The 18,596-nt window shown below is 54.0% G+C and overlaps 6 protein-coding genes across 6 annotated transcripts; 3 read left to right on the forward strand and 3 right to left on the reverse strand.

The window, feature by feature from the left end:
• Positions 1 to 821: 821 nt before the first annotated feature.
• LDB17 (Ldb17p) lies at positions 822 to 3,577 on the reverse strand (the record flags this gene model as incomplete). The annotated part of the gene is made up of 6 exons (XM_076680281.1): positions 822 to 2,057; positions 2,122 to 2,285; positions 2,348 to 2,665; positions 2,732 to 3,274; positions 3,336 to 3,431; positions 3,526 to 3,577. 6 exons carry the CDS (start codon positions 3,575 to 3,577, stop codon positions 822 to 824), a joined length of 2,409 nt encoding a protein of 802 aa, XP_076532572.1.
• A 356-nt stretch (positions 3,578 to 3,933) lies between these two features.
• On the forward strand, positions 3,934 to 5,284 carry MYG1 (Myg1p; the record flags this gene model as incomplete). Its single annotated transcript, XM_076680282.1, has 5 exons — positions 3,934 to 4,015; positions 4,080 to 4,314; positions 4,385 to 4,799; positions 4,890 to 5,056; positions 5,143 to 5,284. The coding sequence occupies 5 exons, from the start codon at positions 3,934 to 3,936 to the stop codon at positions 5,282 to 5,284; spliced, it is 1,041 nt and encodes a 346-aa protein (XP_076532573.1).
• A 675-nt stretch (positions 5,285 to 5,959) lies between these two features.
• On the reverse strand, positions 5,960 to 7,919 carry JCM15063_002344 (uncharacterized protein; the record flags this gene model as incomplete). The annotated part of the gene is made up of 5 exons (XM_076680283.1): positions 5,960 to 6,319; positions 6,411 to 6,573; positions 6,672 to 6,884; positions 6,949 to 7,158; positions 7,249 to 7,919. 5 exons carry the CDS (start codon positions 7,917 to 7,919, stop codon positions 5,960 to 5,962), a joined length of 1,617 nt encoding a protein of 538 aa, XP_076532574.1.
• A 234-nt stretch (positions 7,920 to 8,153) lies between these two features.
• JCM15063_002345 (WW domain-containing protein) lies at positions 8,154 to 9,010 on the forward strand (the record flags this gene model as incomplete). The annotated part of the gene is made up of 3 exons (XM_076680284.1): positions 8,154 to 8,341; positions 8,408 to 8,763; positions 8,835 to 9,010. The coding sequence occupies 3 exons, from the start codon at positions 8,154 to 8,156 to the stop codon at positions 9,008 to 9,010; spliced, it is 720 nt and encodes a 239-aa protein (XP_076532575.1).
• Positions 9,011 to 9,116: 106 nt separating this feature from the next.
• Positions 9,117 to 14,597, reverse strand: JCM15063_002346 (ABC transporter ATP-binding protein; the record flags this gene model as incomplete). The annotated part of the gene is made up of 8 exons (XM_076680285.1): positions 9,117 to 9,198; positions 9,279 to 9,881; positions 9,956 to 10,178; positions 10,257 to 10,379; positions 10,463 to 10,625; positions 10,701 to 12,112; positions 12,178 to 13,616; positions 13,687 to 14,597. The coding sequence occupies 8 exons, from the start codon at positions 14,595 to 14,597 to the stop codon at positions 9,117 to 9,119; spliced, it is 4,956 nt and encodes a 1,651-aa protein (XP_076532576.1).
• A 593-nt stretch (positions 14,598 to 15,190) lies between these two features.
• Positions 15,191 to 18,414, forward strand: CRS1 (cysteine--tRNA ligase; the record flags this gene model as incomplete). The annotated part of the gene is made up of 12 exons (XM_076680286.1): positions 15,191 to 15,316; positions 15,378 to 15,466; positions 15,545 to 15,641; positions 15,699 to 16,109; positions 16,174 to 16,504; positions 16,580 to 16,809; positions 16,887 to 17,120; positions 17,201 to 17,307; positions 17,377 to 17,656; positions 17,731 to 17,896; positions 17,987 to 18,293; positions 18,372 to 18,414. The coding sequence occupies 12 exons, from the start codon at positions 15,191 to 15,193 to the stop codon at positions 18,412 to 18,414; spliced, it is 2,421 nt and encodes an 806-aa protein (XP_076532577.1).
• Positions 18,415 to 18,596: the final 182 nt, after the last annotated feature.

The following is an 18,596-nucleotide window of genomic DNA, read 5'->3' on the forward strand; positions in this document are numbered from 1 at the left end:
CGCTCTTCACGTGAAATACCCTCTCAACGTTACCGTCTATCTGTCTCTCAACGTACACGGACAGAATCTTGGTTTCGAGTCATTGCAAAACTCAATTACATCGCCGTCCTCCTGTTTCGATATCGCTTCGATCTTGACTCTGCACGAGAAATAACAAGAAGAGAGAAAAAGAAAAAGGGAACAGTATCCAGCTGAAGAATGAGCCGGACCCCGACAACAACCCGGAATCTAGGAGAGTTGTGACAGAAAAAAAAAAGAAGGAGTTGGAGAGGGAGGGAGTCGAACCCTCTGCCTCTCGCAAGCAGGTGTTTGAAGATGCTAAGCGAGCGCTCTGCCGATGAGCTACATCCCCTTTTTCGCTTGTATGGCCTTTCTGTTATTTACATATACTGACGATAACAAAGTTCACACCTTATCGAAACTCCCCGATTCAACTTCGAAATCCTGTCAATCGTCGTTCGATGCGTTGTACACCATACGATTGCTTGTTTGTCGGCGTAGCATTCATGGCAATTATCCCAAGTCTGATTTAGCAGCAAAAGTGGGGCCAGACAGCTACGATAAGTACCGTCAGGGGAAAAGGGAAAAGGGAGAGAGTAGTATGAAAGACGACAGACATGGGGTGTAAGGTGGGTATACAGGACATTGTTCAGGAGAATATTATGACGACATTATGCACAGGGAAAACAAAGAGAAACAGGAGGAGATCGAGAACAATTTTGGACAAAGCGAGAAGAATGCACAGCTGAGCAACTGATCGGTTCAGCGAGCTCAGAGCGGGCTGTGCGTCTCTCGTCATATTCACAACGATGACCCGAGTTTCAAGACACTCTGAGACTTTCGAAACCTTGCGCGATTCCAGGTTTCGGACTTGCGGAAGGAGGAGGAGGAGGTCTCCGTCTCGCCGTGGTCGCGATCGATGGTTGTTTCGGACTTTCAGATCGTTCACCTGAACCGTCCTCGTCAAAGCCAGGTATTGGAGGTGGCAACGGGCTCGAAATCGTTGGAGTTCTCGGTCGAGTCTGACGATCTGAATCCCCCGACCCAGGTGGGGGAGGAGCTGCTCTTCTTCGTTTCGGTAGTTCACCCACAGAGGATGACAGAGGGGATGGAGACGAGGGCGTCCATGGAAGTGGAGGAGCCTCTGGATCGTCTGGAAAGAATTGTCCGTTCGTGTGTCTCAGGGTCGAGTGAGCCGAGAGCGAGGTCGAGCGCGGTCGAGGGTGAACCAGGTGCGGCGGGTCGAGCGGGGGATGAGAGACTGAATTCGAGCGTGGCGAGGACAAAGACGGTCCCTGGAGGGTTCTCGTGGCGACGAGGTGCGTGCGAGCTATTGGATCGAGGAGGTCATGTCCTGCCTCGATCGATGGGATCGAGGGCGGGAGTTGGAGGGAGTCGTATTGAGCTGGCGAGGTCGAGAGCGCTGCCGAGTCAATCGGTTGCTTCTCGAAAGTCATGAACGAGGTTTTCACAAGCTCGGGCGTCGCTCCTTGAATCGATGATCTCGCGACCTGATCCACCATGGCGTGTTTCTCGTGCATCCTCAACCCTAGTCCTGTCGATTCGCCTGTTTCGAGGGTCGCGACTGAACGACTGAGAGGCGAATCGGCATAGTCTGTCGAGCCTGTCGAATGCGAAGTGACGGGTCCATCGTCGAGCGAGCGTCTCCTACGCAAGACCGTTTCAGAAGGTTGATCCGGCCTGCTCGGTGCCGGTCTTCTGCGCCTGATCTTCTTGTCGTCCATGACCGCGCTCGTTCCACCACCCTCTTCCTGAGCGACGGCGACTGCGTCGACGCTGAGGGTGCTGCCGTTCGCTTGCTGCTCCTTCATAATTCGATCTCGGTTGCGTTCGTCCTGCGCCTTCAACCCTGCGCACCACGTACCGCGCAAGTTGCGCTCGACGAGCCGTCGAGTAGTTGCATCAACTTCTCGATACAACGATGGTCGAATCAAGGTTTCTAGGATCTTGCGAAGTTCTGGACGCTTGTAAGGGTGATGTCGCAGTTGCGTGTTGGTCATCAACGGGTGCAAGACTCGCAAGTACGTGTGTTTGAGCTTGATCGCACAGACAAGTCAGCCGTTGCCGTTCGAGTTGAAACTGAGCAACGAGAGAACTCACGCCTTCAGACTCTTCGCCTAGATCGTGCAGTTCTCGGATGAAAACATCGACGAGGACACACAGGTCGTTCGTGTAGAAAAACTCTTGCGTGCCTGAAGTCGTAAACAGGAGGTACAGGACTTTGAGGATCAAAAGCGCGACACACAGCGAATCGGGTGTACCATCTGTTTTCCACCTTGATAAATGAGCCGCAAGTTGTTGAACCAAAGGGACTGTACTAACGTACCTGCTCGATTTAGGATGAAGATGATGTTCTCTCCAAACGTCTTGCACGTCTCGCCCCTTTCTTTGAGCGTTTCCAACACAAAGTTCGGCCCTCGTTCGCGCTCCTTCTTGCTGGCGGCAGTCAGGTTCGATGGAAGGATCGGAGGTGGTAGCTGTCCCTTGCTCCCAGGCGGGAGTACGGGCAATGCCGAGACCATGAATTGCTCGTTCAGCGCGATGATGAGCTTGATGAGGGTATAATTGAACGTCTCATCCTCGGCGTCTCGGGTTCGTTCGACGAGGCTGAACAGGTGCGATATGAACGGAAAGGTGAAGTACGCTGTACCTCGTCAACTCGAGGGTCAGAATTTCTCTCGCGATGCGTCAAACGAGAGAGGGGACTGACCCAACTCTTCGGGCGATAATTTTTGCACTCTGCACACCTCGTACAGGACTGCAGTCGCAGCGACTCCGACTCGTTCTTCCCACCCTTCTTCGGGCATGTCGACGAGGTGAGTCGGGAGCGGTTCGTGGTGCTCCTTCGAGCCGATCGCGTGCTCGTGTACCTCCTCGACGACGCCTGCGTCCGTGACCCACTTGACGAGGACGGGCACGACTCGACTCCACCGTTTACGCATGAGGCGAAACACTTTCGAACTACCGACAGTGACGCCTGCAACAGCGGCCTGCTCGAGCTCGTGACGCTTGTCTTGGGTCTGACGGACCGTGCCCGAGAAATGCGGGATCGAGTTGGTCGGGTACGTGATGACTTCGCCGAGGTGGAGGACGAGCATGAGGGTGACAAACAGGGTTGACGAGGACGAGGTTGGCGCGGCGAGGTGTTCGATGATGCCGAGAGTCATGCGGTCACGGTGCGAGGTGAACAAGGGTGCCTCGAGCAGCATGATGAGCGCGTGGTCGAGTGCGCCCGGTGCGACGAGGTACTCATCTGGGAACAATCAGGCGTCAGCACAAGTCGGGAGAGAAGAGGAGAGTCGAGAGGCAGGTACCCATGTAGTTCGAGACAAAGGCGACATAGTTGCGCAGGGCATAGTCGAGCGTGTCGAGGCTCGAGTCGGGTGAGACCGAGATCAGGTCGTCGAGCTCTGTCGACCGCGAGGAGGAAGAGCGAGCAGTCAGTGAACGAGTCCACAGCGGGGCAGAGGTTCCGGCATTCGACGGAGGGGACCGTCGACTGACCTGCCCAGAACTGTTCAGGCGTCGTAAAGGTGTACACCTGGCCACATTCCATGGACGCGGGCGTGCCGTCGAGGTGTACCCGCAAGAGTCCGGTCGGAATGAGGTCAGAGCGAGTCGACGTCGACCGCGCGTGGGGTCCGCCTGCCTAGTCGGTATCGTGCTTGCCAGATACGTGTCTCGATCAGCGCGTCCCAACGCAGGCTACTTTTGAGACAGCAGCGTCGATTGGCGAGGGGTCTCGAAAGCGCATGCTTGGCGCTATCCGGCACCCAAATTACAATATCAATTGATTATAATCAATTTCTGAATTTCCGCCGCGGGTGAACTTTTTGTTCACTCATCTTTGTCACGCTGTTCTCGAGACTCGTGAGACCGATAGCACTCCCGCTCGACCGAACCATAGTCAGAATGTCGACTCAATCGCTGCAGCAACCTGACGCGAAGAAGGCCAACACGAGCAGTCCCATCTTGCAGACTCACTCGGGAACCTGTACGCATCTCTCCCGTCTTTCGATAGAAGTAGCTCCACTGACGTTGGACTGTTGTCCTGCCAGTCCATGCGGACGAGTCGCTCGCCGTGTTTCTGTTGAAGTTGCTCCCTCGTTATTCTTCTGCTCAACTCGTCAGGTCCCGCAACCCGGAAGACTGGGCCAAGGCGACCGTCGTCGTCGACGTTGGAGGCGAGTACGATGCCGACAAGCTCCGTTTCGACCACCACCAGCGGGGGTTCAACGAAGTCTTTGGTCACGGCTTCCAAACCAAATTGTCGAGTGCCGGTCTAGTGTACAAGTCAGTCTATGCCGCGGGCATCCCATCGAACGCAAGTTTCGCTAATCTAAAGTACCCGAAACACAACCAGGCATTTTGGCAAGGAAGTCATCGCGACCGTGATTGGACAACCGATCGAGTCGACCGTCGTCGACACGCTGTGGCTCAAGATGTACTCGGACTTTGTCGAGGCGTTTGACGGTATCGACAACGGCGTCACGCAGTACGTCTCGTCCGAACCTCCGCGGTACCGCTCGCGTACCGACATCTCGTCGCGCATTGGCGCGTTGAACCCGCGGTGGAACGAGGATTCGAACGACCAAACCCTGTTTGACCGGTTCCTCCAAGCGAGCGAGTTGGCTGGCAAAGAGTTCCTCGACAGACTCGATTATCTGTACAAGGCGTGGTTGCCCGCTCGCGAGATTGTCAAACGTGCGGTCGAGAGTCGCAAGGACGTTCACCCGAGTGGAAAAGTCCTCGTCTTTGACGAGTTTGCTCCTTGGAAAGTGAGTCTTTGCCTTCTTCTCACGAATCCACCTCGAGGAGATCTTTTGCGGCAAAAATCTGACTCTCTCCGCGAATACTCTGGCATTCAGGAACACCTTCACATTCTCGAGCAAGACCTCGCGATCCCTCAGGAAGAATTGCCTCTGTACGCCTTGTACCCCGAAGACTCTTCGAACCCGGCAACCTCGAAATACAGGGTTCAAGCCGTTTCCGTTACTCCTGAATCGTTCGAATCGCGCAAAGCTCTTCCCGAAGCGTAAGTTTCCCCTCAACTACTCCCATCTCGCGAGTGCAATCAGTAGCAAACCCCTGCTGACCCTTGCTGCTCATATCGAATTGTAGTTGGAGGGGAGTCCGAGATGAAGAGTTGAGCAAATTGACCGGAATCGAAGGATGCGTGTTTGTGCACGCCGCCGGATTTATTGGTGGCAACGCGACGAAAACCGGTGCACTCGAAATGGCCCGCAAAGCTCTCGAAATCTGAAACCAATATCTCTTGTAGTTTACCAAAGACCCCTCCGCGCTACAGTGCTTCATTTTTTGATCTCCATATCTCGCAAACCTCGCAGGACTTTCGTTTTTTAACAAAGAAGGGATTCGGAAAACTCTTTGTAACACTCTGTAAAAACCAATGTCCAGGAAGGGATCGAGGTAATACTCTTAAAGCAGCGGGAAGGTCCTTGTCAAAATTGAGGAGTGTAGCTGGACTGCAGACCCGTAACAAGCTTGCTCGAGAGCATATTGAAGGGGTCTACGTTAACGTCTAAATCTTGCACGTACGTCTGGTAAAAATGAGATTCAACTTTTAAACAAACCATATATATGTTATTTTTGCCTCCTCCAACAAGCGAAAAAGGGGATGTAGCTCATCGGTAGAGCGCTCGCTTAGCATCTTCAAAACACCTGCTTGCGAGAGGCAGAGGGTTCGACTCCCTCCCTCTCCAATTCCTTTCCTTTTTTACTTCCATGAACCTCGGTATTTGCGCCGAATGTCTTCCTTCTCGCTCTTCCTTACTTTTTCTCTCTTGTGCTGTTCAAAGAACCTCGGTCGACAAACAGATTTTGTATCGTCAACATGTCCCCGGTTGTCTACAAATCACTTTCTATGTACAACACGCGAGTATCGTCGGTTGAAAAGCTTGAAACGTTTCCCAACTTGTTATCGATCTCTGACCAATTCTACCGTGATTTCCCTCTTGCCTCTACTAAATGATCCTCCTCCTCCAGCAGTAGCGGTACTTGCAATCCCGGGTTCACTCGAAACTCCACAATTGACACATCGATCTTCGATCCATCGTGTGAGTTCGAATTGTTCTTTCGGGGCCAAATTCGGTTTCGGAACGACTTTTAAATTGACGATTGTCGTCGAAGTTGTTGAAGAAGAAGAGGTAGGAGAAGAAGAAGAGGTAGGAGAAGAAGAAGAGGTAGGAGAAGAAGAAGGTTTGGGAGTGGTTGATTGGGGGACGAGTTGCCAAACTTTGCGTTCCTTGATCGATTTGACAAACGGATGATTCTCGACCTGGAAGAAGAAGAATAGAGCATCGGTACCAAAAAAAAGAAATGATCAATCAGTAACTCCTGAGAGTTGGGTGGGGTGTTTCTGGACTGACATCTTGTAAAGCTTGGTGAACGTTTCTAGCTTCTTTCGTTCCCAATGGAGGACTCGTTTGTAACAGGATCTTGCCGTTCTCTTGTGCGGCTGGGTACGAGATGTAAAAGATCGAGAACGAGATCAACAGCGAAAGGATCTTGTCCAGTGGCGAGAGCTGAACTCTGTGCAAAAGCAAGGTCAAGATCCCATAAGAAAAGGGAGCTAGGGTCAGTCGAGGAGGACACTGTTTGATAAAGGAGTTGAAACGAGTTGAACGTACGGAGGTAAGATGGAAGCTGCTGCAAACAGACCGAACCCGAATCCAGACACGGTCAAGGTGAACGGGTTCAACACCCCGCGAATCGCGAACGAAGGTCGAGATGAGGTCGGCGTCGAGACTGAACTGGACAAGTCTTGGTGCGTTCGGAACAAGACGGTCGAAAGAATCGAGAGGATCGATGACAGCAACAAGATTTTCATCGGGAGCACGATCCTATAAATACGATCGGACTCGATGAGCTGTGTTCTAGAGAGTGACAGAGAGAGCGCGAGCATACGGTTCGAGGTGAGAGTCGGCGTGATGTACGACCTCGGCTCTGCCTTCACCGTGTCCGACCGAACCATGACCCGAACCGTGGCCCCCTGCTGCTTCGGTGGGTCCATGCAGGAGCAAGACGTGCTCGATCGACTCTTTGCACACGTACACGGCGCTGAACAAGAGGTAGATGGCGAGCGAAAAGTTTGACAAGACTCGCACCCTTACCGAGCTGACCATAGGGAGGGAAGAGACAGAGAGGTAGAGTCAGCGTCTTGCGATGGGAGCAGAAAGAAAAAGAAAAACTTGGGCGAGGATGTACCCGAAAGGTTTTTGTACGAGCGTGTCGCGTGATGATTCGCGATGGATCGAGTTCCACCGTTCGAGCGTGTCGTGATCAAACACGACCTGAGCGAGGGTGCCAAGCGCGTCAAACACGACGAGGTAGCCGAGCGCGGTCACGGACAGGCTCTCTCCAGTCTGACCTTTGATCCACAGGGTCGCACCGAGGGTGACTTGGACGGTCGCGGTTGCGAGGGCGAGTTGAGAGCGCAGCGAGAGGTCGGACAGGACAAAGAGGACGAGGCGGAAGGGAAACGGGAAGCGAGCGCGGGATGGACGAGCGATTCCGAGCGAGTCGGGTGCAACGGGTGCGACGGGGGCAAAGGTCCGTGCAGGCGGAGGCGGAGTTGCGTCAAAATTGTGCGAGAGGGAATGACGGTGGTGGTGACCGCGACGCGACGGGGTCTTGATGGGCGACTCGTGCACGGTGCTTGTTGGGATGTCGGTTGTGCGCGGCGAGTGTTCGCCATAGGTCGAACCATAGCCTACTCCGGGAGAGTTGCCTGGACGTGGAAAGAACTCGGACAAGTTGCGCGCGTGGATCCGTGAGTGCTGCCGCGCGCGTCCGGCGGTGTTCGAAGTCGGACTGGTCGCGGGAGGTACGTCCTCGGGTACGGCTTCGAGCGAACGTGCGCTCGATGACCGCAGCATGGTGCTTGAGAGACGAGGAACGAGGACCCGATCGGTGAAACGCAGCGGGGCCGACCGCACACACCTCGACTCGGATCGACTAGAACGCACGTGACGGGTTCGAGAGTGTCGCGAGCTAGTTATGCTCGACTTGGCGTACCTGAATCAGGCCGAGGTGGAGCGAGTTGGAGGAACGAATGTTTGAACTCTCATCTCTCTCCCTCTTTCCGCTCTCAGCCTCGCTTCTCCACTCGCATGTCGTCTGTTCAACCCCCACTCCCAGACGAGCCAGTGCCAGAGTCATCTGCTCCTGTTCCCGCCGAACCTGTCGACGTTGAGCGAGCGACTCCTCAACCCGGCACCGCGCCCAGTGACGCAGCCGACGACGATACAGTCGAGCCATCTAGCGAACCAGATCCATGGCAGGCAGTGTTCTCTCCCGAGTCAGTCCACCTCGATTCGCTTCGGGGTCTTCCAATCCTAAACTCTTGCCTCCTTTCTTTGGGCAGAGCGAATGGTTGGTATTTCTGGAACTCCAAGACGAACGAAACGACCTGGACCAACCCTCGTGATCCGACTACCGCAAGTACTCCCTCGACCGCCCCACATCCACCTCTCCCTACGGAAGAACCGACCGATTCACAGCAACCACCCGAAAGTTCGAACGCGCTTCCCCCGATAGATCCAGATCTCGCATGGTTGGATCCTGCCGCTGCTGCTCGAGGGTCGTCTTCCTCGACTGCGGCACAGACGGCTAGGTTCAATGCGAGAACGGGCAGGTTCCAAGTCGAGAACCATCATTTGACCCCGGATCGCATCTCGGACTATCAACGTTCGAACCGACAACAGGAAGCCTACTACGATGGTACAAGAACCCCTGTTGCCTCTCTCGAATCTCCTCGATGCTGATACCAGCGACCACTTTTTTAACATTAGTGAAAGGATGGGAACAACAGCTCGACGGCAAAGGCCTCAAGCGGTCCGCTACCGATTCAAACGCGCTCGACGCGTCGGAAACGAGGAAACGACCCAGTTCGAAACAGGTCGAGAAATTCAAACAACAGAAACAGGACAAGAAGAAGAAGAAATTGACTTCTTGGCTCGCCAACTGATCATCTCTCTTTTCTGCGTCAATTCGTCGACTTGTTGTATGTCTGTAATTTTGCATGTCCTTGTCGTTCTTTGAAACTACATCTATTTACAACGTTTGTAACGCTACTACTGCGATTCCCATTCACCCCCGCTTGCGAGTTGACTAAACAGACTCTGAGGCTTCGATCTCAGCTCACTCACAGAGCCCCTAATGTACATCAATCACAAGAGAGTGGGGGCGATCAGTCCATGCAACGTTTCTCAAGAAGGATCATCCTGTTGGCTTACACCTCGGCGACTCGACCATCTTTGACCAAGATCAAATAGTCGCACATTTCCATCACTTTGAGTTTGTGCGTCACGATCAACGTCGTGCGTTCTTGTTTCACTCGCATGATCGTATCCATCACGAGTTTCTGATTCGTCGGATCCAACGCGCTCGTACATTCGTCCAAGATCAAGATCTCACGTTTCGTCGTTGTCGTCGTCTTGGAAGGCAGTGTTTCGTTTGTGCCAGTTCCAACGAGTAGAGCTCGGGCGATTTGAATCCGTTGCAATTGACCTCCCGAGATCAATCCAGCGTTGTCTCCCAACAACGTGTCGTACCCTTTCGGAAGGTCGTGTTTGACAAACTCGTGAATCTGACTCTGTCGACATGCGACTTCGACATCTCGACGCGAAACCGTCTCGGGATCATGTCCGTATGCAATGTTGTGATGAACGGTCATGTCGAACAAGGTAGGATGTTGAGACACGACCGCTGTGTGGTTGCGCAAGTACGAAACGTCGATTCGAGACAAAGGTCGATCATCGAGGAGAACTTGACCTGAACTAGGTTCGTACAACCGTTGCAACAAGGCCGTAATGGTCGATTTGCCTGAGCCCGAAGCACTAGATTCGGGCCAACAGTAGCCAAGTCAGTTTCTCGAATACGACTGACGATGATATAGACCTGCGAGACTTACCCGATGATGCCGACACAATCTCCTGGGTTGACATCGAACGAGAGTCGATCGAGGACTGGGACGTTGGGTCTCGAAGGGTATGTGAACGAGACTTCTTTGAACGAAATCTTGCCGTGAACAGGGAACGTCATCCGACCTGCAGTTTCGGACGATGCGTCTTCCGACAAGTCGAGTACCCGCAGTAGGTCGATCGCAGCGGCAATCGATTTCGCCATGCTCGGAACTGCATCGCATAGGCAACAAAATTATCAGATTTCTTCGTTCAATACCGAGGAGCAGAAACGAAACGTAAAAGACTGACGATATCCCATAACTTGACCGGCGAATGTGACCGCAAAGACAATCAAGGAGAACACTTGAAGCATCTTGGGGAAATCGTAGCGGCCCTGGACGATCAAGAGTGCACCGACATACAGCATGAGACCTGTTTTCCCAAAGGTGGATTCTATGAGTCGGCTGTTCCTCTTTCGAGTTTGAAGAGACAGCAAGGCAAGAAGAGATGCTCACCTTCAGCGCAGTAGATGAGTGCAAAACCAGTCGCGAATCCAAGACCTGCGAACGGTGCCGCTTTGATCCCACCTCGATACGCCTCGGCCGTAGTTTTCTCAAACGTGTGCTCAAACACGGGCTGGATCGACATGGCTCGAATCGGTCGAATATTGGCAAACGTCTGTCCCCCCAGTACGAAAGAGACGACGCTCAGCTTGGGTTCAACGCAGATGGGAAAATCCGAGATGCTGCTAACCTGGTGAAACCTTTTCGAAACGGCTTCCCGTTTGAGCTTGTTCGATGCCTCGAATCGATTCAAGACTGAAGCCTGAGCTCGAGTCGCGATGACAAAGACGGGTCCCATCCCGAGTCCAACCAGAGTCAACTCCCAACCAGCGACAAACGCCCACGTCATCCCCATGGTCAACATCGAGACGAGTACGGCGAGTTGACCTACTACCGTACCGACAAAAATTCGAGTGTCTTCACAATCTTTGACGATCGTGTGGGTCAAGTTTGAAGTCGAATTCTCGGGTCGGTCAAAGAACGCTTTGTCCTGCTTGAGTACGACTGCGAGCGCTCGTCGACGCAACGTGGTGATCCATCCTTGCGCGCACCGTTCGAGGAGGTAGAACTTGAGGAACGTGCTGAATCCATCGACCGCCGCGACGACGAGGATCAAGCCGGAACATTTCACGACGAGCCCTTGCGATCCCGGTTGACCCAAATGGGCCATGACTTGAGCGAGGAGCGTCGAGAAGATTGGTGTGCAACATCCGACCAGAACTGACAGGAAGATCCCCGAGAAGAACAAGAGTTTGTTCGGGATCGTCGGCCAGTACCTTCGACAGAGGTACGTGAGAGAAGCTCTTGGACGGGGCGTCTCGGTTCCGGGTGAGAGGTCAATCGCGACAGTCGCTTCTTTCGACGAGTTGGCATCCAAGCTTTTGAATTCGCCTGGTTGCATCGACGCATGTTTGATCCGTTGGCCAAGAGGTCGTCGATTCGCAGTCGCCTGTTGACCAGCGAGCTCGAGGGCCGCGAACGACATGCTCGAATCTCGTTTGCTCGATCTTCGCGAGTCAGTGGGAACGAAAGCGGGGAGGAGCTCCGACGATGACGAAGGGGCGCGCAACGGAGTCGATGGTCGAGAAGATTCCGACCTTGCATCGGGAACGACAAATTTGGAAGAAATTCTTCTCGCAGCTCGGAGTTCTCGACTCGCTCGAGCAGACCCTTCCGGTGATGGAGGAAAGAAGAATCCACCGGCGAAACCAGGTATGGATGCGTTCGATGTCGGTGATTCAAAGTCGGCGTCGCTCACTTGGATTCGAGGAGTTGAATGCAGGGACGGGTACGCGAGACCGCTCTCGTCGTCCGAATCGAGAACTTCTTGCTCGTGTTCTTCCTGTTTGGGATCGCGAGCTTCAAAATTGAGGTTTTGCGAGTACGCGAGTTCGGCGAAATGTCCGTCGAGATCATGCTCGAGGTCGGAACGGTACCCTTGTTGCACGACCCGTCCATCAGACATGACGTAGACAAAGTCATCTTGACCGATCGGTGCGAGGTCGTGAGTGATAATGATGGTCGTGCGATTCGTCCTCCATTGCTTGACCGCCTCGTTGACAAGCAACCGCGAAGTTGCATCGAGAGCCGACGTCGCTTCGTCTGAGAAAGAGAGAAACAGACTGAGTCAGGAAAGCTGTTGAACGAAAGAGATGGGTGTCACTTACCGAGGATCAAGACTGTCGGGTTTCGAATCCAAGCTCGAGCGATCGCGAGCCTTTGTCTCTGTCCTCCCGAGAGACTCGCACCTTTCTCTCCACTGATGACGGTATCGTACCCATCTGGCAAATCTCGAATGAACTCGTGAATGAGGGCACCTCGACAAGCGGCAACGACTTCTTCCCTCGAGACGTGTTCGAGTTGCCTCTTCGTGCCATCCTCTTGCAATTGTCCAACGACTCCGATCGCGACATTGTCGTGAATCGTGCCATCGAACAAGACTGAAGCTCCCTGAGACACACACGCGACGTGACTTCGGAGCCACTCTTCGTCGATCCAATCCAACCCTTGTTCGTCCGCTTCGACTTGACCTGATCCTGCCTTGTACAAGCCGAGCAACAAGCTTCCGACCGTACTCTTGCCACTTCCCGAGATTCCAACGACGTACGTAGTCTCGCGTGCGGCGAAATACAACGAAACGTTCTTTAGCGCCGCCGGAGCCGGATGAGGTCGAGTCGGATAGTAAAACTCGACGTTGCGCAGACTGAGCTCGCCCGAAAAGGTTGCCGGTCGCAACTTGCGCAAGGCACGAGGAGCCGCAACTTTGTGCCGTTTCGATCCGGTAGCGGCAGTGGTTGAAGCGAGAGGGATCAAGACGGGAGTGTGAGGGGAAGTAGGAGATGAGAGAGCGAAAGGGTGAGGGGAGAGCGGGTCAGAATCTCGTCGAAAGGTGACGACGACCGGAGAAGGTAGAGAGATGTCGGCGCTCGCGATCGAAGCCATGCGACCATGTTTCCGTTTCTTCTTTGGTATCGGTGCGGTTGCTGAAGGAGCCTGCACGAGGGTCGCGACGGGTTCCGACTCGGTCCGAATGAGACTTAAGAGTCCAGCCATCGCGACCTTGCCCTTCTCGATGACGACGAGGAAAGGAATGCAAGTTTGGAGGTATGTACTCGCAAGGAGACACGCCCAGAAACACGTGTTGACAGTCGAAGTGGTCGCCTTGCCCGATTGGATGAGGTACGCGCCGAACCAAAATCCTTGAACAAACATGGCCATCATCATGAACTGCACGACTCCGCCCCTCAACCCCCACACAAAGTGCAACTTGATGTACGCTGTGAACGCTCGTTTGCTGATCGTCTTGAACCCGTCGAATTCCTGCGCTTCGGCGTTGAACGCTTTGACCGTCGGGATCGCTCCAATGATGCGGTCGACGCGTGCCGAACACTTTGCGACGGCTTCGCGGTCTTGGTTCGTGAGCGGTCCAGCCCAGCGTTCGGTCAACCCGACAAAGAGGGTCACGATCGGGATCGCAGCGAGGACGACAAAAGTGAGGCGGTAGTCGCGGTAGAATGACAGGATGAGGGAGAAGACGAAAGCGGCAAGGTATTGGATAATCATGCCAAGGGTCTGCGACGTTGCAATACGGACATCGTCCGTGTCCCTAGGATGCGAGAGAGCGTCAACAACGATACGGAAAAACCTCGGACGAGATGGAAAGAGTTGTAACCTACTTTGTGAAACGACCCATCAATCCGGCTGCCGAGTCCCCCGACACTTCGTCATCTCCTTCGCCCTTGTTCCCTCCCATGCCTTTGTCGAACCAGTCGAGGCCTTTCGCGTGCAGTCCCGCATACACCTTGAGCCTCAAGGCTCGTGCGACGCGCTCGCCGTGGACAACCCACAGACCTTGGTTCACGGTCGACACGATGAGGACGACCGCACCGAGCGCGGCAAATTTTATCGACTCGATCCGGACTTGGTTCAAGAGGGTCGAACGTGCTGATTGGAGCACGTCGCGATCGATCTCGGGGTTCGCGGTTACGACCGAGTAGTCTGTAAAGTGCTGGAGGGTGTCACCGAGGACCTGAGTCATGTACGGAGGGATCAAGCCGGCAAGAACGGACAGCGCCAACCCGGGCACGACGATCGTCCAAAAGGTCGCGCGGGTCGTCAGCGTGAACAGGAGCGAGAGGGACGGTTTGATCGGAGTCAGCTGCGATGCAGAGTCGTCTGCTGTTGATCCTGAAGATGCGAGCGAGGCAGGTAACGAGAGGTTCGAGGAAGCGGTCGAGTAGCGCAATGCGGGCAGCATAGCTCGATCGCCCTCATCGTGGTCTTGTCGGAACTCGAGAGCGGGTGGCTTGCGCAAGGTCTGCCTCTGCCTCTGAGCTTGACCTGGTCGACGGGAAGGGTCGACCGGGGTGCTGAGCGGCGACTGTTCATCGGGAAAGAGCTTGCGCGGGTGGATAGTCCCCCGGGGAGATCCAGTAGCTCGCGAGACTGCGTCGTCGAACGAGGCTTGACCAAGCCGAGGAGACCTACTCGAGAGCGAGAGCGAGTCGGACCTCGGTGGGGTCAGGTCGAGCCGGGTACGAGGAGGAGTAGTAGGTTGTGCGGGAGCAGCGGGTCGAGGCGATGTCATGTCACGCGAGAAGAACAGGTCGACGAGAGCGTGAGACGAGACAGCAACATGGCCCCACGCAGGCGCCACTTGGCGAGCGAGAGCAGACGGCAAGAACAAAGGGACAGCCGGAACACTCGAGACAAAGGGACCGCTTTGTTCAATATCTCGCTCGACCCGGAGCGACAGCGGTCATTCGAGCAGCTCTGTAGTCGGTGCTAGACACCGAGCATAGCAGCGCAGCGATGATTGGGGAGCAGCTGTTCAACGTCGTCTGAATCCTACGCTGCCCCGCGGAACGACGAGATTCGAGCTGTCCCTGTTCGACGCGCCCGAGCAATCATATTGAGTCGAAAGATGTCCTGGTGAGCTCGATGGCGATACGAGTAGATAGGAGAGTGCAACAGAGAGATGCTTCTTGAACGCTGTCTCGATAGATATCAATTACTTTGACCCGCGTTCTTGACTCGTTCGTGCTCGACTCGAACCGGAATACTCGACCTGACACGAGTCAGTGCATGCTCCGACGCCTGACTACCGCCGTCCCTTTCGTCTCTCGTTCGATCCGACTCTGTTCGACGCACTCGTCCCGACTTCGCTCGCGTCCGACTCTTATGGCTTCGACCTCCTCCGCCGTCAAGCCTGCCGTGGCCAAGGCGACTCAAGACAGCTGGCGGCAACCCGTGTCTGCCTCGCCCATGCCGCAACTCAAAGTGTACAACTCGCTCACCCGTTCCAAGGTCTGTTTCCGTTGTCTCTCGTAAGGGAAATCGGGAGCTCATATCGTCAACATGTAAACAGGTCGAGTTTGTCACGAAACAACCGGGAGTCGTGACATGGTACAACTGTGGTCCGACCGTGTACGATTCCTCGCACATGGGACATGCACGGTGCGTCAATCTCTTCCTCTCTTTCTCGAAACGCGCCTTTCCAGCTTGCTGACTCTCTGGAACCGAACTTCGCAACAGCAACTACATGGCGCAAGACATCATGCGACGCATCTTGAGGGATTACTTTGGATTCGAGGTCAACTTTGTCATGAACATTACCGACGTCGATGACAAGGTAAACCACACTTTTCCCGTTCTCTCTCTTTCTGACTGACCGCTTCGAGTCGAACAGATCATCGTACGAGCACGTCAATCTCATCTGTTGCAAAACTACCTCGACGAAACCTCGCAGTCTTCGACCCCGCTCTCGTCGACCGTGTTGCAACAAGTTTCGACCGCGTGGACCGCCTACTTTTACAAAACTCTCGCCTCGGCCCTTCCTCCGACCGAGACGGAACAGTCCTACGAAGCTGCTCAATCCGCGTTCGCCGAGGTTGAACGACTCGCGCAAGACTCTCAGTGGGTCGAACAACAGAAACTCAGGGAAGAGAAATTCGGCATGTACCTCTCGAGTATCAAGACGGGTCTCGCCGGGTTGAACCGAGCTGAACAACTTGAACGAGAGGGAGAAACATCGTTCGACGCTGCGAAAGAACTCGTCGAATCGAACCGAGACGCAGTTGGACTCTGGCTTGACAAACAGGTACATTCCCTCTCTTTTTTGTTTTTTTTTCCGCTTTCGAAAAGCTCAAATCATGTTCTTCCAGTTTGGAGCAACCGTGACGGATCCTGCCATTTTCCGAGACCTCGCAGCGTACTGGGAAGACTCGTTCTTCAACTCAATGTCGGCATTGCATGTCGAACGACCGACGACCCTCACGCGCGTGTCCGAGTACATCCCCGAGATTGTCAAGTTTGTCGAAGGAATCGTCGAACGAGGATTCGCGTACGAAGGTGGAGGCAGCGTTTGGTTCGACACGGTCAAATTCGAGGGGGCCAAGGGAGATGCCAACGAGGGTGACGAAGAGTGGAAACACACGTACGCAAAACTTCAGCCGTGGAGCAAAGGGAACCGAGAGTTGCTCGAAGATGGCGAAGGTGAGCTTTCCCTTTACCTCTTCTTCCCCCTTTCGCGAGTTGTGTGACTAAATAGTGCTTGAAACCCCTCTCTAGGATCGTTGACGAGCACAACGGGCAAGCGTGCCGCGTCTGACTTTGCATTGTGGAAATCGTCGAAACCTGGAGAACCTGCTTGGCCTTCGACGTGGGGTCCTGGTCGACCGGGTTGGCACATCGAGTGCAGTGTCATGGCGAGCGCGGTACTCGGAGATGGTATGGACGTGCATTCGGGAGGTGTCGACCTCGCGTTCCCTCACCACGACAACGAGATCGCTCAGTCCGAGGTGAGAAGAAACCACAGTCGACCTCGCTCTTGACCACGTTCGCTAAACTTCGATCCTTTTGAACCCGGTTTTCTTAGGCGTTCCACAACTGCCGACAATGGGTCAACTACTTCCTGCACACTGGACATTTGCACATTGAAGGACTCAAAATGTCAAAGTCGCTCAAGAATTTCATCACGATCGATGACGCGCTCGAAAAGTACTCGGCACGACAATTGCGGTTCGCGTTCTTGTTGCAAAACTGGAACGCGAGGTTGGACTTCAAGGATGACAGCATGCGAGAGGTGCGAAACGCCGAAGGCAACTTGAACGTGAGTTTTGATTCTCCTGCAGCCTGTCTTTTTTGGGTCGACTCAAATTTTTGTCTCGTCGGTTTTTTTCGCGCGTTCAGAACTTCTTTGCGCTGGTAAAGGCGCTCGTTGCCGAAGCGAGCGAGAACTCGACCGCTTCAGACGGTCAACATCATTACGAGCAGGCCGAAATCGACCTCATGGCCAAGTGAGTCATCGTTCTTAAACTAACGCACGACATTATGGGAGTCACTAACACAAACCCTTTTCGGAGCAGACTGGAATTGGCTCAGATCGACTTCCGCGCAGCATTGTCCGATTCTTTCGACACTCCTCGAGCGATTCAAATCCTGCTCGATCTCGTTTCGACGAGCAACGTGTACCTTGCACGTGGACGCAACCAGGTCAATGTCGGAGTGGTGTCGGCCGTCAGTGAATGGGTCACGAGGATGCTCAGGATGTTTGGATTGGGAGAAGGACCTGCTACGGATGGTCGAGGTGAGAAACTCGTGGGATGGGGAACCGCTACGAAAGCTGGAAAGAACGACTCGATCGATGTAAGTCTGCTCCTTTCTCTCCCCTCGCATGTATTTCCCTGTACTTGAACTGAGGGCATGGATATCTCGCACAGAGAGAGTCGACACTCATGCCGTACCTACGAGCACTGTCCTCGTTCCGAGATCAAGTGCGACAACTGGCCATGTCGGGAGCTCCTTCGAGCGATATTCTCGCATTGACCGATCGATTGCGAGACATTGAAATGGTCGACCTCGGAGTCGCACTCGATGATCAAGAAGGTCAGCTCTCCCTCACCTCGTGGTGTTCTTCTCGAACCTATGGCGTTGGTGTTCTTCTTTAACTGACAATCAATTCCCCCGGTTGTGCAGACGGCAAAGCCATGGTGAAGCTTGTCTCGCCGGAACAACTACGAGCAGCGAGGGACTCGAAATTGGCCCTCGCACGAGAGAAAGCTGAACGCAAAGCGGCAAGTGCGAAACTCGCCGAACAGAAACGACTCGAGAAACTCGAGAAAAGTCGAACGTCGCCTTTCGACATGTTCAAAGTCGAACCTTATTTGCAAGAGTTTTCGGAATGGGACTCTGAAACTGGATTGCCTACGAAAGACAAGGAGGGAGTTGAAATTGCCAAGAGTCGGGGGAAGAAGCTCAAGAAGGAATGGGACACGCAGAAAAAGTAAGCACATTTCTTCCTTTCCTTCTCTACGAAAACGAGGAATCTCGACTGATGACATGATTTCCCTGTCTACAACAGACTTCACGACGAGTTCTTGAAGGAACAGGAAAAGACAAAGTGAAGAGGAGTCACTTGGGGTTAGATTCCTGTCAATTCACATAATTGCATCAACGTCTCTTTTCGCTTCCGCTCTATAAGAGCACATACATTCATGCATCAACGAGAGGTGACAGGCATGAACAGGGTATTGCGAGGCATTCCATTTCAACAACCTGGCCCTGCCGATGCGATCGTAAACGGCTG

Source organism: Sporobolomyces koalae (assembly GCF_050403365.1).
Source record: "Sporobolomyces koalae JCM15063 DNA, S_koalae_JCM15063T_v1_ctg35, whole genome shotgun sequence".
NCBI lineage: Eukaryota > Fungi > Basidiomycota > Microbotryomycetes > Sporidiobolales > Sporidiobolaceae > Sporobolomyces > Sporobolomyces koalae.